Source organism: Bos indicus, chromosome 21 (genome assembly GCF_029378745.1).
Source record: "Bos indicus isolate NIAB-ARS_2022 breed Sahiwal x Tharparkar chromosome 21, NIAB-ARS_B.indTharparkar_mat_pri_1.0, whole genome shotgun sequence".
Lineage (NCBI taxonomy): Eukaryota > Metazoa > Chordata > Mammalia > Artiodactyla > Bovidae > Bos > Bos indicus.
Genome location: NC_091780.1, coordinates 57,402,637 through 57,427,070, shown reverse-complemented (window position 1 = coordinate 57,427,070; position 24,434 = coordinate 57,402,637). Strand labels below are relative to the sequence as shown.

Below are 24,434 nucleotides of genomic sequence, written 5' to 3'. Positions count from 1 at the left end.
CCATGGGGAGGAAAATACTATTAATGGCCCCATTTCAAAGAGAAAAGTGAGGTTCAGAAAATTTAAGCCATTTCCCAACTCACAGAGCCTGACTCAAAACCCCCCCACTAAAAAAAACCACTCAAACAAGAGAAACCTTTCAATTCTATCACACAGCCCCTCGTCCTCACATGTAAAATAAGGCGGATGTAAAATGATTTCTCGGGTTCCTCGGGCTCTGATACTCTCTAGTCCCTGGATGCCTGGCTGAGTTCTCGAAGTGCCAGTCCTGCTTGGGACACCCAAGTGTCCAGACACACCCCGCTGGCCACGCTGCCCGAGGCTCGGCAGCGGGACACTTGCTCTCCAAGGCAGAAACCAGACGGCCCAACAGTCCCTCAATCCTGAGTTCTGGTTGGAACGCTGATAATCCTAAGAAGAGAGCAAACGTGCAGGCAGAGGGCAGCTACTTCCGTGGGAGCTGGAGCAGCTCCTTACAGCTGTACCTGCCCACCGGCCACGAGGTGGAGAGACCACCCCACTCACCCCGGCCGCCTCCCGGTGTAGGATCCTGGCCGCCTCCACCCGGCCCAGACCCAGCTGCAGCCACACCGGGCATGTCTTGACGAGTTTCTCCAGGACGCTGAAGTCCCGGCGAGGAAGGCAGTTCTTCAGAGTGCCTGGCAGGCCGGGCCCCACGCCATCTTCCTCCTCCTCTTCCTGTCTTTCTCCTTTGCCAACATCTGGAATAGGACTGCGAACAGAATAGAATGATCAGCGCATCCTGACGCAGGTCCAGAGAGGACTTGACAACAAATGGGGATTCAATTCTTATTGGATTGAATAAATCATGCTTGCTTATTCAGCATCTGCATAGCCAGGGCCTTTGGGGGAATTAAAAAATGGACAAACCATGATCTTCACCTTAAGGCATTTAAAATGAGTAAGACATACACAGAAACAAAGAGCTGTAGCACAAGATCAGATTAACATAGCAGGAGGACAGTGCAATGGAAGGAGCCAATTCCAACCCAGGGTGGGTTCATGAAAACAATGGCATCTGAGCACAGACCTGAAGAGAATTAAAAAAACACAACAACAACTTCTTAACTGAAGTGTAACTTACATACAGTAAAATGCACTAGTCTTTAATATACAATTAGACAAACTTTGACATATGTCTGCACCCAAGTAACCATCACCCAGATCAAGACAGTTGTGCTGTCCAGTATGATAGCCACTAGTCATACCAACTCTTGAGCTGTCTGAACTAAGACGCACTGTAAGTGTAAAATACACACAGGACTTCAAAGACTTGGTATGAAAAAAAAAAAGACCACAAAATAGTTCATTAATAATATTTTACATTGATTGTGTATTGAAATGATCATTTTTGGACATACTGAGATAGAACATCATTAAAATTAATTTCACCTCTTTCTTTTTCCTTTTTTAGTGTGACTACCAGAAAGTGTAAAACTACATAAGGGGCTTGCGTTGTATTTCGGTTAGATGTGCTGATACAGACATTTCCAGGTTTCCCTGTCTCTCTCCCAGCCAATCCTCAGGATGAGGATGTAACAGGTCAGGGCCCCTGGGAAAGGAGGAACATCACAGGCCTGAGAAATGGCAGGGCAAGTAGAGGACCGGCCCAAGAGATTCCAGGCTCTCCACAACACGCTTGCTCCACCCGACCCCCTACACACACACGCACGTGAGTTTGATTCCAGAAAAGGAGGAAGAGCATCTTGGTGCCTCAAATTCTGAGTCGGGGGTAGGGTGGGGCTGTGTGGTCTGTTTGCCTGCTACCTGAGGAACGAAATCTCTCAGGGTTTGTTTGTTTTTTAGCTGCGCCCTGACCAGGGATCAAACCTGTGCCCCCTTCAGTAGAAGCATGGAGTCCTATGCTACCAGACCACCAGGGACTTCCCAGGGGTGAAAACCTTAATCAGATAGAAAGGGGCAGTTATAAAACCAGGGAGATGCAGCTGGTGCCTCTCCTTCATCCTGTATCCCTGAGATGCTGGCGAAGGGCACCAGAGATCAGGGTGGCATCTGCTGTTAAGGAGCTGCCTGGGGGTGGGGTAGGATAAGCCCTGCTAGAGGCACAGAAAAGTGGAACCATTTGCTGAGGTCAGAGGACATGGGGGACCCAGGAGTCCTGATGAGAGAACAGCATTCCCTAGAGGGGAGGGCGGGGGTCCTGGTGGTTCTCTGGGTGGTGGGGAGGCTGGGAAAGTGAGGTTAAACGGGTCCAGTTGTGCTGGATTTTGCAGAGACCAGACTAGAAAGTTATGTATAGTGAGAGATCCAGCAAAGGCAGTGTACTGAAAATTCCCTCTTCTGATGCTCCTCACTCCTAAATCCTTCTAGAAGCCTGCCCTCCCTCCCTGGAAGCTGCGTGTGTCAGGGGTTCTTATGAATTTCTCCTCTGGGTCCACATAAGAGTGTGCCAGGTCACCAGGCCAACAGGAGTGTCCAGGCAGCTGCAGGCGTCATGGGGCTGGGAGGGGCAGCTGGGGGGCATCTACAGGCTGTGGAATTGGGTCTCATTTAGAGTTTGAGAGCAGGGCAGCCCAGCTCATTCGGACATGACCTCTTCCCAGACCCCGAAGTATGGTCCACATCTCCTCTGGGAAAGCAGTAAAGACAGCGGAGGCCAGAATCACCCAGAAATACACATTCTTGGTCTTCTAGGTTCTTCTAGCCTTCCTTGGAAGCACAAAAATATCTTCTGGCACCAAAAGGCTTTATAATCATCCTAAAATCTTCTTGCTTGGCCCCAGGCTTCCCCTCAGAGGCCAATTAGGACTCTAACAGCCACTGGAGGGAGAGCAATTGGCTCCCATTTCCTCTCTGCCACTAACTAGGCTTAGGTTGCTTAGTGAAGCCTGTGAGAACATCTGTTCCCTCTTAGGGCCTCAGTTTTTGCATCTGTACAATGGGGAGAAGTGGCCTGGAAGACTCCTCTATTTGCCAGGTGGCCTAGGCAGGACCTGGACTTTCGGGACAAGGGTCCCCATTTTCTCTTGTGGAACCAAGATCAAACAAACTTTGAAAGAAATGAGAAAGTTCGCCTTGAATTCATTTATACTATGAATATTTTCTGAGGGCCTGAACACACCAGATGTTGTTTCAGGCATTGGATTAGAGCAGAGAACAAAACAGTTTAAAAAGGAGAAAAACCCCTCATCTCTGGAAGAGGAGTCAGGCCACAGACAAGGTGAAGGGGTGCCCTGCGGTGTTAGATGGTGCTGAGCACTGGCCAGGCAAGCAAAGGGCTGGGGTCAGGGGAGCCCTCATTGAAAAGACTGAGTAACATCTGGATGCAGACAGCTGGGGAAAAGATTCCAGACTCAGGGGCACCAAAGGCCTCGAGCAGCAGGCTTGAGCTGCCTGGTCCAGGAGGAACCACGAGGAAGCCTGGGGGTGGCAGGAGGTAGAAGGGTGAGGGTGGGAGAAGGTGAGGTCAGGGACTAGGGGGCTGGGGGGGTGTCTCTCTAAGGATTCTGGATCTACTTGGAGAGTTGCCTCTAAATCCACATATATAAGCACCTTCCCTGGGCTTCTGGCTAGCAATTTGCTCTCACCAGCCCCTGGGCTTTCTTGGCAAGAAGAAATGGACTGGTTAAGATGTGGTGGGGCCTGGCTGGCCTCTGGGCCCACAGAGATGAACCCAATCCCCTATCCCCAGCCCCCAGCAGTCCCACCTGCATCTTGAGGTACAGGCTACTGCTTTCAGGGTGACCAAGTAGAAACTCTGCCCCAGGCTCCAGCACCAAAGGGACTGTGTCATCTCTCCTTTTGTGATCATGTCGCTGCCCCGCTCTAAAACTCTCAATGGCTCCCACTGATGGAAGAGTCCAATCCAGTCCCTGATACTGGAGGCATTCCCATTTGGAGCCCCCAGCCCACAGGAGGAGGCCGCTGTCCACCACCCCTGCAAACCTGCACATCCCCCCTTGACACTCTTGCTCCAGCTATTTTGTCTACCTGCAGTACCTCCAGATTCTCTGTGACTTCCTCTCAACAGGGAGGCAAACATTTATTAGACTAGACACAGAAAGCAAGAACCATAAAGGAAAAGATGGATAAGTTAGTCATATAAACATTGAAACCTGTGCCCATGAAAACACCTCATGAAGAAAAGAAGATTCAAAAAAAAAAAAAACCCCTTAAAGACTCAAACTACAGGCTAGGAGCAAATATTTGCAAAGCATGTATCTGATAGAGATCACACAAATTAATTTTCTAAAGGGGCTTTGAGGATGCTTCAAAGAAGACGACATGTCCAGGAAGCAGGTAAAAAGTGCTCGACATCATTAGTCATTAAGGAAATGCAAATTAAAACCACAACAAGATACCACGACACAACCACTAGGATGGCTAAAATTAAAACGACTGATAACATCACATGTTGGCAAGGACGGGAAGTAAACAGAACACGCATGCTTTATTGGTGGGAATGCAAATTGGTACAACCACTTTGAAAAAAGGCAGTCTTTTCAAGTCAGCTTTCATATACACCTGCCCCATGGCTGAGACATTCCACTCATAGATACGTACCCAAAAGAAAGGCAAAAGGGAAAGACCTCTCCTTGAGTGTTCATATCAGCTTTATTCCTAATAGCCCCAAACTGGTCCAGACATCCATCGATCAGAGAATGAACAGACAGGGGTACCTCACACAGTGGGAAAATATTCAACAACGAACAGGAACCACTGATATACACCATCCCGTGTATAAACCTCAAAAACACTGCTGAGAGAAAGGAGCCAGATGCCAAAAAATACATATGATATGTATCCATTTATATGAAGTTCAGCTGGTACACTTAGCTAAGTATATTTACATTTTATTATACGCAAATTTTATACCAAAACAATAAAAAAGAACCATAAAGAAATACTGAACTCTAGTTAGTGATATATGTGCTAAATATTCTGGGGTGTCCAGAAGTTTCTTCAAAATGCAGAAGAAAAAATAAGGTGGAGAGACAGAGGAATAAACAAAAACATCAAGGGTAAGTGCTTACTCCAAAATTATTTTGACTCTTCTGTATGTCTAGTATATTTTTTATAACAAACCACTGGGGATAAAGTTTTCCCATCCTTCAGGGCCCATTCAGAAGAAGGCTGCCTGATGCACTACAAGCCCTAGGCTTGTGTGATCTGTGGCCAGATCCTTTACTTCTCTGGGCTTCCATTTATTCACGTGTATAAAAATACTTCATAGGATAGTTGTGAAAATTTGATGGGACATTTGTCAAGAACTTGGCAGAGTGCACACAATTCAGGAAATGCTAGCTACTGTTTCTCTTTCCAACTCGCTAATTGGAATTCTTATTTTCCTCTTCTCACTATACTTCTCCCACATTGCAGCCTTGATTTTAGGACTCAGCACATTTCGAGTGGGGCACATCTTTGTGTATTGCACTCATCTTGGACCCAAGTCAATATCTGAGCCCAGTTCAAGTTCAAGTGCCAGGGAACCATGGCTTGACATGAACAAAAAAGCCAATTTCGGGGCACAGAAACAAATAACTTGGAGGATCCTTTTTATAACTTGAGCTCAGCTAGTGCCGGTGAAAAGACAAATAAGACCTGGGGTTACTGCAGAAACCTTCCAGACATGAGCACTGAAGGGGCTACGTGTGGCCACTCAGACTAAATGCTCAAGAGGCCAAAGGCTCTTAAGATGCTGCTTTCCAGGAATTGTCCAAGTTGTTCAACGTTCTCCTTCCCCTCTGGGTGGTCGAGGGTGGAAGTAACAAGGGTTTGCTCAGGGCCCTCTAAGTGGTGGCTTGGTAGGATCGGAGGCTTGGAGTGGAAACTCTAAGTTTCAAAGGCTACAGCAAGGACTATAAGTTAGCGAAGGAGCAGCTGAGTCTGGGGGAGGTTTGGGCCTTGCACCAGGTCACAGGAGCAGCAGAGCCCTGGAGGGACAGAGTGGCAGGGACACCTGCTCTGACCAAGCCAAGTAAGGAAGGGTAATGGGGCCAGGAAGACGCCCCTTACCCTCTGAGTCCCTGATGACCTTGAGCCTCAGGTCACTTGAGCTCTCTGGATGCCCACTTGTGACTATTAAATGCTGGAGCTGATGCTGGAGCTCCAGGCTGGACTGTCGGGCTCGAGCAGGATGGCAGAGGTGCGAACACCCTGAGCCAGCATCATGCAGGCTGTTGCACTGCCATGATCACGGTCATTAAACAGCTTGGCCACACCAGCTCTGACTTTGAGGGACCATCACTGAGCCCACGCGACAGCCAATATGTCATCTGCTGGCACAGTCAACCACCCCAGCACCCACACCCTCCTGCTCACCAGCCAAGCTCCAGCTGAGGGCTCTGCGAAGGCAGCCACCAGAACCCCGAGTAATGAATGGCACTGTTAGCACAAAATAATGAGCCCAGACACTTGAGGGCAATTCCACCAAAAAGAGAAATCCTTCCATGACTTGTTTCCCTTCTGCTTGCACAGGAGAAACAGATCGGCTCTAATCAGCAGTCCTAACAGCCTTTCAATTCAAGGGGTGGGCTGTCCGAGGACACCCAGGCTGCCCCACCCAGGTGCAGGGTGGCCAGACACCAGGAAAAACCCTTGCCCTGGGCCAAAGGGACCAGGCCTGGGCTCAGCATCCTGGCTTATTTGGGGACCTTCTCACCAGCATCCAGAGGAAGGAGGGACTTGGCATGGTGTGTCCACCTTGGCATGCTGCCTGCATTGAGTCATGGGCCTATTAAACCTTGGTGAGGAGAAAGGAAAGCCCTGCTCTGGGGTGGAGAGGCCACCCGAGGGGCCCACCTGGGTGTGGGGTCAGCTAAGGGTGCGGGGCCCTGGCTGGATGCTGCCTGTCTGGGAGAAGGCCCCTTAGTTCCCAGCTCACAAGGGTGCTGGCCTTGGGCTGCCTGTGTGGGCCTTGGGGAAGCAGCTCAGAAAGTTCCAATGACGCATCACTGGAAGGAGAACTAAGGCCCCCTTGTGCAGACTTGGCCGGAACTCGGGGGATGGCGGGGGAGTGTGGGATGGAAGGGGAGGACTGAGAAAAGGCCAGCTCTGTCCCACCCGCAGTCCTGACCGGGCCCCCACTCCAGGACCAAGTGAGTCTACTGAGAGAAAGAGACCTGGGCCCAGCAGTCAGTGTCATGGGATGGCCCGATCACTCCGTACAAGGGGGTGAGCACACAGACGACATGGAGGGGCCAGGGTGGGAGGGGCGGGCCCTGGAAATGCCAGTAAGGGCAGCAACGTGCCTGTTCATCCCCAATAGCCCGTGGCACACAGTCATCCTCACGCCTACTGGAGTGGCTAGCACTGTGTCCCCCAGAGAGACTGATCCAAATTCTAGCACCCAGCCCCTGCAAATGTGACCTCACTTGGAAAAAGGATCTTTGTAGATGTAATTAAGGATGACATCATTCTGGATTTAGTGTTAGTTGCTCAGTCGTGTCCGACTCCTTGCGACCTCATGAACTGTACCCTGCCAGGCTCCTCTGTCCATGGGGTTCTCTAGGTAAGAATACTGGAGTGGGTTCATTCCCTTCTCCAGGGGATCTTCCCAACCCAGGAATCAAACCCAGCTTTCCTGCATTGCAGGCAGATTCTTTACTGTCTGAGCCACCAGGGAAGCTCTCTGGATTTAGGGTGGACCCTAAATTCAATGAGAGGTGTTCTCATAGAAAAACACAGAGGAATCCTCTGGCTTCAGTGGTTAGGGCTCTGAGCTTCCACTGCAGGAGGCAGGGATTCTTAGTTTAGGGAACTAAGATCCTGCATGCAGCAGCCCCCCAGACAGACACAGAGATACAAGAAGGCAGGGAAGAAAGTAGAGTTAGGAGTTTTGAACACCAAGGATTGACGGCTACCGCCACAGGCTGCAGAGAGGCATGGCCCTATTCTCTTAGAGCTTCCAGACAGAACCAACCCTGCTGACCCCTTGGTCTTGAACTTCTGGCCTCCAGAACCATGAGAAAATACATTTCTATTCTTAATAGCTGCGAGGTTTGTGATGACTTGCTGCTGCAGCTCTTGGAAACTAACATATCCACCTGATGCTACTGCTGCTAAGTCACTTCAGTTGTGTCCAACTCTGTACGACCCCATAGACGGCAGCCCACAGGCTCCTCTGTCCCTGGGATTCTCCAGGCAAGAACACTGGAGTGGGTTGCCATTTCCTTCTCCAATCCATGAAAGTGAAAAGTGAAAGTGAAGTCGCTCAGTCGTGTCCGACTCCTAGCAACCCCATGGACTGAAACCTACCAGGCTCCTCCATCCATGGGATTTTCCAGGCAAGAGTACTGGAGTGGGGTGCCATTGCCTTCTCCGATCTACCTGGTAGTCTCATGTAAAGATGAGGACACTGAAGCACAGAAAGGTTAAACAACTCATCCAAGGTTGTGCACGTGTGTTCAGTCATGTCTGACTCTTTGCAATACTTTGGACTGTAGCCCGCCAGGCTCCTCTGTCCATGGGGATTTTTCAGGCAAGAATATTGGAGTGGGTTGCCATTTCCTCTCCAGGAGATCTTCCCCACCCAGGGATCAAAACCAAGGTTCCTGGGGCTCCTGCATTGCACGTGGATTCTTTGCTTGCTGAGCCATCAGGGAGGCCCAAGGTCACACAGCCTCTAAGTGGCAGAGCTGGGCTTCAAATCTGGACAATCTGAACCCAGAGTCTGGGATAATAACCTCTACACTACTCTAGTTCTTGAAGAAACTTTAAAAACTTCCCATGTATATGTATCCTTATAGTACTTGGCAAAGAAAGTGCTCATTAAAGTTTGTGGCAGAGAAGGCAATGGCACCCCACTCCAGTACTCTTGCCTGGAAAATCCCATGGATGGAGGAGCCTGCTAGGCTGCAGTCCATGGGGTTGCTAGGAGTCGGACACAACTGAGAGACTTCACTTTCACTTTTCACTTCCATGCATTGGAGAAGGAAATGGTACCCCACTCCAATGTTCTTGCCTGGAGAATCCCAGGGACAGGGGAGCCTGGTGGGCTGCCATCTCTGGGGTTGCACAGAGTCGGACACGACTGAAGCGACTTAGCAGCAGCAGAAGCAGCAAAGTTTGTGGACCCATTTGGAATTTATATAAACACAGAGACAGAGAAATATAAACATACACAGAAATAATGTCCTGAAGGCTCTGTATGACATCATTCAGTTCAGTTCAGTTCAGTTCAGTCGCCAGTCGTGTCCGACTCTTTGCGACCCCATGAATCGCAGCACGCCAGGCCTCCCTGTCCATCACTAACTCCCAGAGTTCACTCAGACTCACGTCCATCGAGTCAGTGATGCCATCCAGCCAACTCATCCTCTGTCATCCCCTTCTCCTCCTGCCCCCAGTCCCTCCCAGTATCAGACTCTTTTCCAGTGAGTCAACTCTTAGCATGAGGTGGCCAAAGTACTGGATTAAGAACTGTTATTTCTGAGAAGTGCACACAGAGGGGCTGTTTCAATTTTTTATGCCAATTATGCATTACTTCTATGATTAAAATCATCTTAAATCAATGTGTTTGATTTACACTGGTTTGTCACATAAATGCATGTAGGGTGGAGAGCTGGTGGCTTTGGGATCTCCTGAGCCGGCTTGGTGGTCATTTCACACACTGCCAAGCCAGCTCTGCACTGACTCTAATTGCCTGTCCAGCCACACTCACCTCCAGTCTCCTCTTCTGTGAAATGAGGAGTAAGTGTAACAGGCGAGGGGGTTTCCCTCGGGAGTGGAGAGGATGAGATGCGCACACTGCTATTATCCCGAGAGTGACTGACAGCAAGCTTCTAAGAGCCATAACTGAATTGCCCAGTGGGGCTCCCAGGCCCAAGCTGAGCTTCCAGAAGTCCAAAGCCTCCCTCCTTTTGAAGTGACAGCTATTTCTCAAGCTGGGGCAAAACTGTCCAGAGGCCCCAGGGGTGTTTTCCTCGTGTCTGATCCTGGAGAACCAGCTGAGCCTTGACACGCCCTGGGGAGGTGGGGGGCAGTCACTCATGGCTGTCCCCACCCACTTTCTCACTACAATTAGAGACGTGGTGGTCATTTCACATTCCACGTAGCCCCATGATGAAAACTAGGACTCAAGCAGTCTCGGGCCCAGCCCTGCCACATCTGGCCATGTGACCCAGGGTGAGATGTTTAACCTCTGTGGTCCTCAGTTTTCTCATCTGTGCAATGGAGCTGGGAAGCCCTGCCACGTGTAATGTGCACGAAGCAGCATCTGGCACCCAAGAACACCTCACATATGTCACCACTCTAGCTGGCCTAACCACACATGTGGTCCTGCCCTGTTTCTCCTACGAATGCCAACATGAGAAATGGCCTGGGATAGGTGAGAACCCACTGCTCAGCCCCCTGAATGCCACCAGCACACCAAGGAGGAAAAGCACCCCCATGAGAACAGAAACAGTTGCACCTGCTCTGAAAGACTGTCAAAATCTAAAAGAGGGGTGCTGTAGCCAGGCCCCAGCAGCCCCACTCCCAGGACACACACAGGCATAAGGAGACAATTGATAATAATGAGAGAAAATGGGAACGACCAATGTCCATCCATGAGAAACAGACGTGAGAAAATGATAAATAAGTTGTGATTCTTCCACCCTGGACTATCACACAGCTGCTAAAAGGTAGGAACCAATTGCTATTGGGTGAAATCTCAAAATCCTATCAGTTGCATTGATGTTAATTTCCTGATATTGATCCTTGTGCTGAGGTTATGTAAGAGAATGTCCATGTTTGGGAAATATTCACAGACATATACGCAAGTAAAGAAGCACAATGCTTGCAACTTACTCTCACACAGTTCAGAAAAACTGAAGAAGAGAAAACCAACAGATGTGATAAAATGTTCATAATTGGTAAATCTGACTGAAGACTGTAATACAGAAATTCACTGTACTACTCCAGTAACTTTTCTGGGAGTCTGAAGTTATTTTAAAAGAAAAAGTTAAGAAGTTTTAAAATCAAACAAAACAAAATTCCATGTTGAATAAAATAAGCAAATTACAGAAGGAATGAAAACACTTATATAAAGTGTAAAAGTGTACACAATAGTTCTATGTTTTCTGTAAATACACAGGCACACCAAATCCAGGACAGTGGTGACCTCTGAGGAGCTGGAAGAAAATGGAATCTGGGAACTGTGTGAAGGAGGCTTTGGCCAGTTCTGCAATGACTTATTTATTTTTAAAATGTCAGAAACATGCATCTTCTCCCAAGGTCCTCCAGAACCTGCCACAAGCCCAGGCGTTGTACAGTGGGGGTCTTAGGACTTTACTGAGTCCAAACTCGCTCTGCTTGCCGCAAGACAGGCCGATGAATCGAGGTGTTGAGACAAGGAATATGCCTTTAATCAGAAAGCCAGCTGACAGAGAAGATGGCAGATTAATGTCTCAAAATGACCATTTGTCGGGTCTGGATGCCAGCTTCTTTTATAGAACCAGAGAGAAGCAGTGAGGAACTAAAGTCAAAAGGCAGAACAGAGAGGGGGAAGCAATGAGGAAGTGAAGTACTGACACAAAGAAAGGGCCATCAGTCTTACAAAACATCTCCGGAACAGCCAGCCTGTGGAAGGGGTGTGTTAATCTCTTCTTTCCCGCAGCGGTTCACAGGTGGGCAGGGTCAGATTATCTTCCTAAAAGCTGAACAAAAGGCTAACAATTAGTCCAACAATTGAGTTTGCCTGGTGACTCAGATGGTGAAGAATCCGCCTGCAATGCAGGAGACTGGGATTCCATCCCTGGGTCGGGAAGATCCCCTGGACAAAGGAATGGCAGCCCATTCCAGTATTCTTGCCTGGAAAATTCCATGGACAGAGGAGCCTGGCAGGCTACAGTCCATGGAGTTGCAAAGAGTCAGACACAACTGAGTGACTTACACACACATACAGTCCAACAGTCAGGCAGAGGGGCAGGGTCCTCTGAGGCAGCCCATTATGTATTGTTATAATGGTGGCGCTAGGGGTAAAGACCCTGCCTGCCAATGCAGAAGACATAAGAGACTCGGGTTTGGTCCTTGGGTTGGAAAGACACCCTTGAGGAGGGCATGGCAACCCACTCCAGTAATCCTGCCTGGAGAATCCCATGGACAGAGGAGCCTGGAGGGCTACAGTCCATGGGGTGGTAAAGAGTAGGACATGACTGAAGTGACTGAGCATGCACATAACAACAGCAGCAATGAAAAGCAAGTCAAAGAAACGGTTCCAAGGTGGAGTCAGAACTGGTTCTTCTCTGCAACAAGAACACCTAAGCCTGTCCCTTCTGCCAGGCCAGTTCCTCTGGGATGACTCCCATTGTTTGTTTTCTTTGGCATTTTTAAGACCGTTCTGGAGCCTGAGGGCCTGTGTTGAAAGGTAATCAAGATGAGTCCATCCAAAGAATCAGGCCCTGGGGGACTTTAAGGAAAATCTTCTGACAGCTGCATCAGCAGAGCAGAAGCCAGAGAAGGTCACTGGGACTGTGTCTCCACACTGTGGCAGCCACAAGACTTGGGCCAAGGAGCAGCAGCTGATGCCAGAGTGAGTGACAGCTTGGAGTTCTGACTACAGGTGAAGATGAAGATGCCAACGGGAACATTCAAGACTGGCGGCAGGTATCTGGAGCTGGGAGAACTCCTTCCGAGGCCCCGGTGCTATGAACAAACATCCACCCTGGGCTCAGTGTCCCCCACTGTAAACAGGGAGCCTAGGCCACTGATGAAATTAAAACTCATATTTTAGAGCAAGATGAGAAAATTTAAAATAACCCGATCTATTTATTTTTGGCTGTGCTGGGTCATCGTTGCACGGGGTTTTCTCTAGTTGCGGCGAATGGGGGCTACTCTCTATTAATAGCTGCGGTGCAGGGGTTTCTCATTGCAGTGGCTTCTCTTGTCGTGGAGCACGGGCCCTAGGGCACAGGCTCTGGAGTTGTGGCACGTGGGCTCAGCAGTTGTGGCAAATGGGCTTAGTTGCTCTGAGGCATGTGGGATCTTCCCAGACCAGGGATCAAAGTCATGTCCCCAGCATTGGCAGGCAGATTCTTTACCAGTGAGCCACCAGGGAAGCCCGAGATGAGAAAATTTAAACATAAATGTTTTCCTTGCTGGTTTGAGCCTCCTCCCTCCCCCTTAGTGTGTGTTGTTCAACCCCATTAAGCAAACCTCCCTAGGTGACAACATTCCTTCTTTAATTTTGTAAGGGGCCACGAGGACCCATGACCCGCTACACACTTTGTAGTGCAGATCTGAAATGTGTAACCTGTCAATAACTTGAGTATGGCCTTTTCTCAAAAACTTCATTCCTGGGCTCTGACCTCTAAAAGGGTGGAACAATTCTCAGAGCTTTCTGAAAGACAGTCTCCTGGATTATAATGCTCAGGTCGGTGCAAATAAAAATGTTCATTTCTTTCTAGATCAACTATTTTTTTAAAAGACGTATTTATTTCTGGCTGCACTGGGTCTTCGTTGCTGCACGAGGTCCTTCTCCGGTAGCAGCAAGCGGGGTCTACTCTTTGTTGCAGCGTTCAGGCTTCTCACTGCAGTGATTTCTCTCGTTGCGGAGCACAGGCTCTGGGCATGTGGGCTCAGTAGCTGTGGTGCATGGGCTTAGTTGTCCTGCAGCACGTGGACCAGGGATTGAACCCGAGTCCCCTGCACTGGCAGGCGGATTCTTTACTGCTGAGCCACCAGGGAAGCCCCTAGATCAATTATTGATTAATTCTTTCATCTACACCACTTGCCTCAGAGGTCATGGGACAGGGTAAGGAAGAACTCAGCCACAGGAGACACTTAAGTGGTAACTCCTAGATGAGATGAAGAGCTCACGACCATTCATGGAAGAAGTCAAGGCTCATCAGATCCTGGGACAGGGCAGGGAAGGCGAACCCACTGGTGAAGGAGGAGAATCTGGGAATTTTGGGGGTGGATGACCATGAAACCAAGCCCCCCGGGAACTGAGTTGCCCCACTGGGTTTATGATTAACCTCTTTATCCAAAACTTGATTCCTTTTCTTGGCCTGCCCCTGTTCCCCTCAGGATTGAGGTTTATCGAAGAAAAGGGGGAACCGAAACCAAGTAGGACACTTTGGGGCCTTCCTTGGTACAAAAGCCCCTTGCTGTGCCATTTCTTGTTTGTAGAAAAAGGCTTTGATCTCCTAGGCCTTCCCTGAGTTCCAAAGAGCAGACTTAAGTAGTCAGTAATTAGGGAAGCGAGGGAATGCAGAAGCAAAAGGACAGCAGTCCATCAAGAAAAGCAATGACAACTTAGCAGTCCAGTGATTAAAAAAAAGTGTCCTAGTCCCTCCTTAAGGGATACGCAGAACAGTCTGATGCATATCTTTGAGTTGTTCTGCAGAAACTAAGATCAGCCACCCAGGTAAAGGATGGTCACTACATGGCTGACCATGAGCACAGAGACTCCAGACTGGCTGGAACCAGGTTGATGAAAATTCCCAAAACATCACCCTGTTGCCTCACCACCAACCAATCAGAAGAATGTCCCTGAGCTGCTGTTCTCACCTTATATTGCCTTTAAAACCTCTCCCTGAAAGCCACTGGGAACTTCGGGTCTGCCTTTTGAGCACTAACTGCTTATGCTGTTTGCTTGCCACTTGCAGAAAATGCTGTACTTTCCTTCACTACAAGCTGGTGTTCGTAGATTGACTTCGCTGCACGTGGGTGAGTGGACCCACGTTCTGCTGAGTAACAAGCACTCCAAAAGACCTGTTGGAGCAGCTGGCTTGGATCAGTGACGTGCTATTAAGCACCTGTCCACGACAAAAAAAAAAGTCCTGACGTATAGTGAATGAGGATTGCCATGGCTGTAAGTATTCCCATCATTGCTAATAAGAAGTTATCGATGATTTAACAACTATCTTAAAATTTCTGAATATTGAACAAGACTTTGTAAGCCTATCAGCTGTCCTCTACCTCAGAGGTTCCCCTAACACTGGGAACTCTCTATACCATCACAATACGTAGCTATATCTGTTTGAAGACCTCTAATGTGAGGGAGCTCACTACCTCACTGGGCAAGTCATTCTGAGAACCAGTCCTCGATTTCTATTGGGATGAAATCTGTTCCTCTGAATCCTTCCTCTTGTTTCTTTTTCTACCCCTTACAAGGCCACAGGGACAACATGCCCCATCCCCACGCAGCCCTTCAACTACGCAGAGAAGGCCAACACATCTCCGCTGATGCCCTAGGGTCAGCTCTTATCCAGGTTGATCAGCCCCCCTCTCCTTATGGCACCTACAGGTAACATTTAACTTTTCCCCTGTGTCTGACACTGAGCCACACATTGGTTTACACACAGTCTCCATGAATTTGCATACGGAGTGCTTTGCTTTCTAGTAATATTTTAAGGTGTACACTGAGATAGTTTTCAGTACAATCACAGAATCATGCAAATATCACTGCAATTCATTTTAGGATATCTTCATCATCCCAACAAGGAATCCTGTCCTCATTAACTGTCATTCCCCAATTCCTCCTAATGCCCCAGCCGGTGTCAACCACCAATCCATTTTCTGTCTTTGTAGGTTTGCCTTCTGATATTTCCCATATGGAATCACACAGTATGTGGTCTTTTATGTTTGGTTTCTTTCACTTGGCATGTTTTTAAGGTTCACCTGGGCTTCCCTGGTGGCTCAGACAGTAAAGAATCTGCCTGCAATCCAGGAAACCCAGGTTCAATCCCTGATCAGGAAGATCCCCTGGAGAAGGACATGGCAACTCACTCCAGTAATCTTGCCTGGAGAAGCCCATGGAGAGAAGAGCCTGGTGGGCTACAGTCCACGGGGTGGCAAAGAGTCGGACACGACTGAGCCACTAACCCTTTCACTTTCACGCTGTCATGACTTACATAATGCATCAGTCCTTTCTTCCTTTCTATTTATTTATTTTTGGCTATGCTGGGTCTCTGCTGCTGTGCAGACTTTTCTCCTGTTGCAGCTAGTGGGGGCTACTCTCTAGTTGTGGTGTGAGGGCTTCTTTTCTGTGGAGCACAGGTTCAAGGGCCCGTGGGCTCAGGAGTTGCAGCTCCTGGGCTCTAGAGCACAGGCTCAGTAATTGTGGCACACAGGCTTAGTTGCTCCACGGCACATGGGATCTTCTCGGCCCGAGAAGATCCACGTCTCTTGGACTGGCAAGTGGATTCTTTACAACTGAACCACCAGGGAAGCTCCAGTGTTTCATTTCTTTTTAGCACCAAATAGTATTCCATTGTATGCACATACCATTTGTACTTGTCCCATTAGTTGATGGATATTTGGGTTGATCCGCTTTGGGGCCTTTATGAATAACGCCACTGATATTCATGTATGAGTTTCTGTAGAGACATTGTTTTCAATTCTCTTGGGTATATACTTAAGACTAGAATTGCTGGGTCATACGGTAACTCTGTCTACGGCCATACCACCCTGAATGCTCCAGATCTCATTTGATCTTGGAAGCTAAGCAGGGTCGGACCTGGTTAGTACTTGGATGGGAGAACTCCTGGGACTACTAGGCACTGTTGGCTTGGGCTTCCCTGGTGGCTCAGTCGGTAAAGAATCCGCCTGCAAGGTGGGAGACCTGGGTTCGATCCCTGAAGAAGGGAACAGCTACCCACTCCAGTATTCTGGCCTGGAGAATTCCATGGACTGTTTAGTCCATGGGGCCACAAAGAATTGCTCAACTTTCACAGTAACTATATTTAGCAAGTGAAGAACTGCCAGGATGTTTTTCCAAAATGGCTAAAGAATTTACATCCCATTGACAGTGCGGGGCAGGGGGGGGTCCCAATTTCTCCACATTCTTATCAACACTTGTTATTATCATTTTGAAATATTTATTATTTATTTATTCGGCTGCATTGGATCTTAGTTGTAGCATGTGGGATCTTCACTCTTCGCTGAGGCATGTAGGATCTTTAGTGGCAGTGTGAGAACTCTTAGTTGTGGCACACGGGACCTAGTTTCCTGACCAGTGATTGAACCCAGGGCCCCTGCATTGGGAGCGCAGAGTCTTAGCCACTGGACTACCAGGGAAGCCCCGTTATTAGCTATCTTTATTGTTATAGCCATCTTAGTGGGTATAAAGTTGTATTTCACTGTGTTTCTTTCTTCCAGTTTTACTGCAATATAACTGACATACATCATTGTATAAGTGTAAGGTGTACAGAATAATGATCTGGCTAACTCACATCATGAGACAATCATCACAAAAGTTCAGTGAATGTCTCATCGTGATTTTGACTTATATTTCTCTGATGTAAAACTACACTGAGAATCTTAATGATTGATGATTTGTACATATTCTCTAGAAAAATTTTTTTTCAGATTCTTTGCCTGTTTTGAATTAGATTATCTTTTTATTATTGAGTTGTAAGTTCTTTATATATCCTATGTTTAAGTGCCTTATATAAAGTGTTCGATTTGCAAATATTTTCTCCCATTCTGTGGGTTGTCTTTTAATTTTCCTGATGAAAAGATGACGGTGTCCTTTGAAACACAAAACTTTTTAATTTTGGTGAGATCCAATTTACCTATTTTCTCTTTGGTTGCTTGTACTTTCTGTGTCATAGCTAAGAAACCAACATCTAGTTCAAGATCATGAAGATTTACCCCTGTTTTCTTCTTTTACACTTAGGTCTTTGTTCCATTTTGAATTAATTTTTGCATACAATGTGAGATAGGGTCCAACCTCCTCCTTTTGCATTTGGAGATGCTTTTGAACTGTGGTGTTGGAGAAGACTCTTGAGAGTCCCCTGGACTGCAAGGAGATCCAACCAGTCCATTTTAAAGGAGATCAGCCCTGGGTGTTCTTTGGAAGGAATGATGCTAAAACTCATGTGAAGAGTTGGCTCATTGGAAAAGACTCTGATGCTGGGAGGGATTGGGGGCAGGAGGAGAAGGGGAAGACAGAGGATGAGATGGATGGATGGCATCACTGACTCGATGGACGTGAGTCTGAGTGAACTCCAGGAGTTGGTGATGGACAGGGAGGCCTGGCATGCTGCGATTCATGGGGTCGCAAAGAATCAGACACGACTGAGCGACTGAACTGAACTGAACTGATCCTGTTGTCCCAGCAGCGTCTGTTGTAAAGATTATTTTTTCCCCAATGAATTTTCTTTGCACCCTTGTTGAAAATCAACTGACCATAAATTATGGAGTGGTTTTGAACCCCTTCATTGTACTGTTTTTATCCTCCTGAGTGTGCTGAGTATCCTTCTGTCTTTCTACCTCTGAAATGCAGAGTCTCAAGCTAGGAAATAATCTCCCAGGTGTGGTTTGAGCAGCTCACAAAGGAGCATGACCATCACCTCTCTCAATCTAGATAGTCTACTCCTGTTAACATGACCTAAGACAGCTCAGCTTTTCTGCAGCTACGTATACAACATTCTTGGGGAACTATGGGCAACTCTTTTGAATTCTGAGGTTGGGATCACAATGTGGAGATGAAAGGAGACAAAAAGAGCTTAGGAGATGAGTAATTACATGCAGATACTGTTTTCATCAGGATAACAGGGACAACACAAAGGAAATGACACAGCTCAGACTCAAGAGACCATGGTCTGGTTGTGTTGTTCACGCTGAGACCTTTGGCCACTCACTCACTTCCCATCTCCAGGCTCAGCGGCTTCTTCAGTAAAATGAGAAGACTGCTGTAGATTTGGAATGGCAAGTAGGTTGAATTTCCCTGTGAACTCCAGTTGATGGGCAGCAGCTGCCCAGACTATTACACTAAAGGCTCGGTAGAGAAAGTCTGCTGGGATCGCCTACTGTTGTCAGCCACGGGCTGGGTACTGGGCTATGCATTGTCTGAGCGTGGATGAGACCTGAGACTGGGGTTCCTTCCAGCACTATGCATTCCGTGATGCGCAGACCCCTAGCTCATACCATCTGAAGTCTCTCTGCCAAGCCAGACTGGCTCTGGCCCAGCAGACAGTCTGAGAGAAGGTAGGCAGCCAGGCCAGCTTCTCTGTGGCTTCCGCTCCACCAAATGCTTTTTCCTGGACCTGTGAAAGCTGAGCCACAGCTGCCGCCTGGTTCCACCTCTGGCCCAGCCTTTGGAATCACGTGGAGACGGAAGAGAGGCAGCTAGTCGCAGAATCAGCATCGCTCACATGTATATAATCTGCAAATGCTCAACCAATGCTTCCAGCCCAGTTCCATGGGCCAGATAACTGCATGAGGCCCTGGTGGGTTCCCACAGTCACTGGGGATCTGTTGTGAGAGAGTTCCCTAGGTGTCTCCTCACTGGGAGACCAAAAGGCCTTCTGAGATGAGGTAGGGCATAGGGTGCAGCTTAAGCCCCCGACCCTCGGTGGGTGCCCCCTGGGAAGCTGGGACCAGACTTGGAGGGCCCCTGCCCACAGCCTCACCGAGGGGAAGTCAGCTCAAGCAAGTCTTCCGGGCCCCGGAAGTGCTGAGAACAGGTCTGGCTGTCTCAGCTCGCACGTCACAGCCCACATCAAGGGATTGAGTGGGTCCACGGCCTTCAAACTTTCCACACCTGTGTGCTGCAGGCCTCTGCTGCCCGGTGTGTGTCAGGCCCACCTGGCTCCCAGCCCTGCCCTCCGGGCTGCCTGCCTGATGCCCACAGCCTTCCCAGAACTGGGAGACAGTTCCTCCATTCTCCCTCTATAACCTTTGGCTCACGGGTCCCAGTCTCTTTCCATACCCCAGCCAGTCCCTTGAACCCAGCCTGATGGGCAGGTCAGCCTGCTCATCCTGCTGACCTCCCTCCCCCAATCCCAGCCTAGGCTAGGACTGTCCACTGCCGTCAGAACCTGCTTCATAGGTGATGGTACCCATTCTGGCCCCAGTGCTATGTGCGATTAGGCCTTGAGGGGTATGTCGACTAGCAGTTTAAGCATGGGCTTGGGAACCAGACAGCCTGGGTTGGAATCCCAGCATGGTGGCCTTGGCACATGACCAAACAATTCTGTCCCAATTTCCTCACATTTAAAATGGGAAACATAAGCATTACTGCCTTACGGAATTGTTGAGGGTAGTGCCTGACATACAGCAAACATTCATTGAGGTTATTATCATACATTCATTCATCCAGTAATTTATTGAGCATCTACTATGGACCGACACCATTCTAGACTTTTCACAATAATACTTACAATAATAGCCACACACAGTGAAAAAGCACTGACATTCCCTCCCTCCCTCCGCCCCCTTAAAAACTCCTGGGAAATTTCACTGAACATGGAAGTGGTTACTAGAGAAGACAGAATTTGGGGTACCAACTTCTGGCTGAGACTGAAGCTGAAAGCAGTGGGGACAAGAACCCAAGTCACTGAGGGTGATGGACAGGCCCCGTGCATCTCTGTGATACGTGCACGTTAAGGTGCTCTGATGCCAGGCTTTCCTCGTGGCTCAGTGGTAAAGAGTCCACCTGCCAATGCACGAGATGGGTTCCATCCCTGGTCCAGGAAGATCTCACATGCCTCGGAGCAACGAAGCCCGTGCACCACAACTACTGAGCCTGTGCTCTAGAGCCTGGGAGCCACAAATACTGAAGATGGAATACCTAGAGCCCATGCTCTGAAACAAGAGAAGCCATTGCAGTGAGAAGCCTGCACGCTGCAGCTAGACAGTAGCCCCCACTTGCCACAACTAGAGAAAAGCCATGCATCAACAAAGACCCAGCACGATCAGAAATAAATACCGTACATCCTTTTGCACCTTTTGGATTTCAACCATGGGACAATATCACCCATCTGAAAAACGATCAAAGCAGTTTGGAACTTTGAAAAAAAAAATTCTCGTTAACGGGGTTTCAGATGTGAAACTGAGCTGAGTTCTGTACATGCAGATCTAGAGAACTGTGCCTTCTTGGGGTGGCTCAGTGGTAAAGAATCTGCCTGTCAATGCAAGAGATGCAGGTTCAATCCCTGGGTCAGGAAGATCCCCTGGAGAAGGAAATGGCAACCCACTCCAGTATTCTTGCCTGGAAAATCCGATGGACAGAGGAGCCGGTGGACTACAGTCCACGGGGTCGCAAAAGAGTCAGACGGACGACCTAGTGACTAAACAACAGCAACAAATCAACAAACATAAGGCCTCTGTAAATACTATGCAACTTAAAAAAAGAAAAAGAACAAGGAAGCTCTCTGCATACTGACACGGAAAGGTTTTCAGGATATGTCCTTAAGTGACAAAAGCAAAGTACAGAAGAGCGTCTAGACTGTGCTCTCTGGTTGGAAAAAAAAAAAAGGCTTATTTGTATTTGCAAAAAGTCACTCTGAAGGAACACACAAGAAACTAACAACTCGTGGGGCAGGGGTGGGAACAGGCACGTGGGGGGCAAAGGTGGGAAGGCTATTTCATTTAATTTTTTTTTTCATTCAAGAAACATGCAAATATTGAAATAGTGCAGAAAAAGCCTTGATGCAGTCTGCGGCATTAACCTCTATAAAGATGTCCTTTCAATCCTAAACCATTTGAAAAAAATCACAACTTTTAAAATATATATTTTTATTTTGAATCCTGCAAATGTTTTACCTACTCAAACATAAATAACGTTTCCAGAGATTTCTGTGCCAGGCATTGCTCTAACTGCTTCACATACATTAACTAAGTTGACTTTTTCAAATGACCCTACAAGATAACGCCGGTTATTGCTCCCATTTTACAGAGGGGGAAACTGAGACACAGAGAAATTAAGCAACTCACTGAAGCTACAGAAAGTGGCACGCTGAGACTGGAACCCTGGCCATCTCAGAGTCTGTGTTCTTAATCACCCTGCGAAATCCCTCCAGAGTCTTATTCACAATGTATGATTATTAAACATTATAAACATACAATACAAGAAAGAGACGGAGGGCAGATCTCGTCCACAGAGCAGAAGACTTAACACTCTCAAGGTATGAATCCTATGCAAACTGATTGAACGAATCGGTGCAATTCCAATTAGAACCCCAAAAGTGTTCTGTGAAAAGTGCCAAGATCATCCAGGACATACTTGAGAAGGGGGTAGGATTTGGGCTGCTGGAAATCAAGACTTATGATAGAGCTACAGTGATGAAGAAGGTATGGTATTGGGGCAGGGACAGGCACATAGGTCAGTGGACTAGACAAGACAAGTTCAGAAATAGATCCCCCAACACAGTCACTTGAGGTACATATGGTCTCAGTAGAACACTGAGAAAGGACAAACTTTGCAACAAAGTGTGCTGAGACAACTAGCTATTTGCATGGGAAAAAAATAAACGTGATCCATTCTTCACAGCTTATACAAAAATCAGTTCCAGGAAGACTCTGTTCTGATAAAACGTAAAAAGCAAAACAAACAAACAAAAAGCTTCTAGAAGAAAATAAAGAATACTTTCATAATCTGATGGAAAAGCGACTTCTTAAAACGGTGCACACACATACACACACACCTCAACCTTAAATAAAATTTTAAGTTTGACTGCATTAAAATGAAGACTGTTTATCAAGATACCATCAAGACAGTGAAATTTATGCCCTGTGTGGGAGAAGATACTTGTAACACAAAGTGCTCAGAACTAGATTATACATAGAATTTCTACACACTGATAAGGAAAAAACAAGACAAATAATAACAAATAGAAAAATGGGCAAGAGGCTTGAGCTGGCACTCAACACAGAGACCATCCAAATGGCCAGTGAGCATCTGAAAAGCTTCTCAAGAGCAGAGAAATCAGAGAATCTGGAATTAAAACTTGAGGAGCCTGTGAGAACAGTTGTCATGAGGCAGACCTACATGACCAAGGACTGGGGCCATGGAGGAACCGGAATGCTCCTGCTCTGCCTGTGGGAGTATAAACTGGTCCATGAGCGGTTCTTAATCCTGGGATTGAGGGATTTCTGTCTCCTTCTTGACACTGTTATTCCACATTCCAAATTTTTACACTGAGTGTGTATTACTATGAAAATCAGAAAATAATGGACGAACATTTCAGAGGAAACAATTAAAATGGAAGAAAAGATGGCCAGGGGAAAGACTTCCCAGATCAATGTGCCCATCAGGGTCTCTCCTTCACATACAACTGAGTGAAACGGTGCAGGGAGTTGAAAAGATCATCAGAGCCCCAGCTTGGTTGCCCCTCAGCTACCCCGAACACACCGAGGGAAGAAAAGGGCCTCTGTGCCTAGAAAACAAATGTGTTCCAACCTGTCCCTTAGCTCTCTGAGTCTCAGTTTCCTCTTTTGGAAAAAAAGCAAAATATCATTCTCATGAGGCCTAACAGGTGGCTTGGATGGTAAAGAATCTGCCTGCAATGCGGGAGTCATGGGTTTGATCTCTGGGTGAGGACGATCCCTTGGAGCAGGAAACAGCAACCTATTCCACTATTCTTGCCTGGAGAATTCCGTGGATACAGGAGCCTGGCAGGCTACAGTCATACTTATAGGGCCAAGGAGCCGGGCAGACCAGAAATAATTGCGTCTGGGAAAGGTGAATACCCAGACATAGTTAAATACATAAAACAGGTCCAAAGGAACCAAATTGATTCCAGAATTTATTTTTCAGCTGGCAGGGTTTTCCCTGCTCGTGGTCCAGCCAATGCTGCCTGAAAGAACTGAACGCAGTGATGGAAACGTCCTGTGTCTGCACCCAGTGCAGTCGCCATCAGCTACACTTGGTTTGAGCATTTGCACTACGGCCAAGTTCAACTGTTACTTCACTTTAATTAATTTAATTTGTAAAACAGATACATGAGGCTAGTGGCTAACGTACTGGACAATGCGGGTCTAGACTTTTCTACTGTTTAAATCTTTTCAGTGTGTGTGAATTCATATACTGTATTCGGGATTTGTTTTTAGTTAGACAGAAAGAAAAAAGATTAAAAAAAAAAAAAGACAACTCAACACATGTCAGTGCTATGACCATTAGCCATTGCCCAATTTGGAAAGTTCTTCAGGAAGACCATGTCTTCGGTCATCTGTTCCAGGGTTTAAGGTCCCCTTCTCTCAGGAGCTGCCCACGCCCCCACGGCTGGCTGTAGGTCAAGGTCCCTTTTGCACATGGATCCCAGCCCAGGCCTCCCCAGGCTTGTCCCTACAGAGCTCCCGGGGTCCTCGCCCACCTTCCTTCTGCTGTCTTCTCCTCCCCACGTGGGCCAGGTTTGGAAAACAGGAGGCCCGTCAGCTCTGGGGAGGCCCGTCCTTGGCCCCTGCTGGCCTCCTTCCCTCCGGAATCGCCCCTGCCACGTGGCAGCCCACAAGTCCCACCGTGAACTTGGCCTCTGGCCCCGCTGCTGCTTACTCAGCGGTTCCCCCATCATCTGGGGGAAATGCAAAGGAGATCACGACCCTCACTCCCAGGCCTGACCAGGGTTTAGGAGCGGGAGGTAGGAGGAGGGAGCAGGGGCCCCGTGGTGGACAGGTCTCAGCCCAGAAGGGGAGACTCGGGCTCTCTACGCCCTCACCCAGACCTTCCCGCTGGACCTTACCTAACTTAAGAGAAGCTTAAGTTTCTCTTTCCCTCACCCTTTGTGTCTGGGGCCTGACTGAATTTC

General features: G+C 48.0%; 1 protein-coding gene and 1 pseudogene across 2 annotated transcripts in view; one reads left to right on the top strand and one right to left on the bottom strand.

Moving 5' to 3' along the window:
* RIN3 (Ras and Rab interactor 3) overlaps positions 1 to 24,434 on the bottom strand; it is a 136,033-nt gene that overhangs the window by 94,084 nt on the left and 17,515 nt on the right. For both annotated transcript variants that reach the window (XM_070775576.1, XM_070775577.1), the window contains exon 2: positions 526 to 733. In XM_070775576.1, the coding sequence (XP_070631677.1) occupies positions 526 to 733 (208 nt within the window). The remainder of the gene's footprint in view (positions 1 to 525; positions 734 to 24,434) is intronic.
* Positions 16,354 to 16,472, top strand: LOC139178487 (5S ribosomal RNA; annotated as a pseudogene).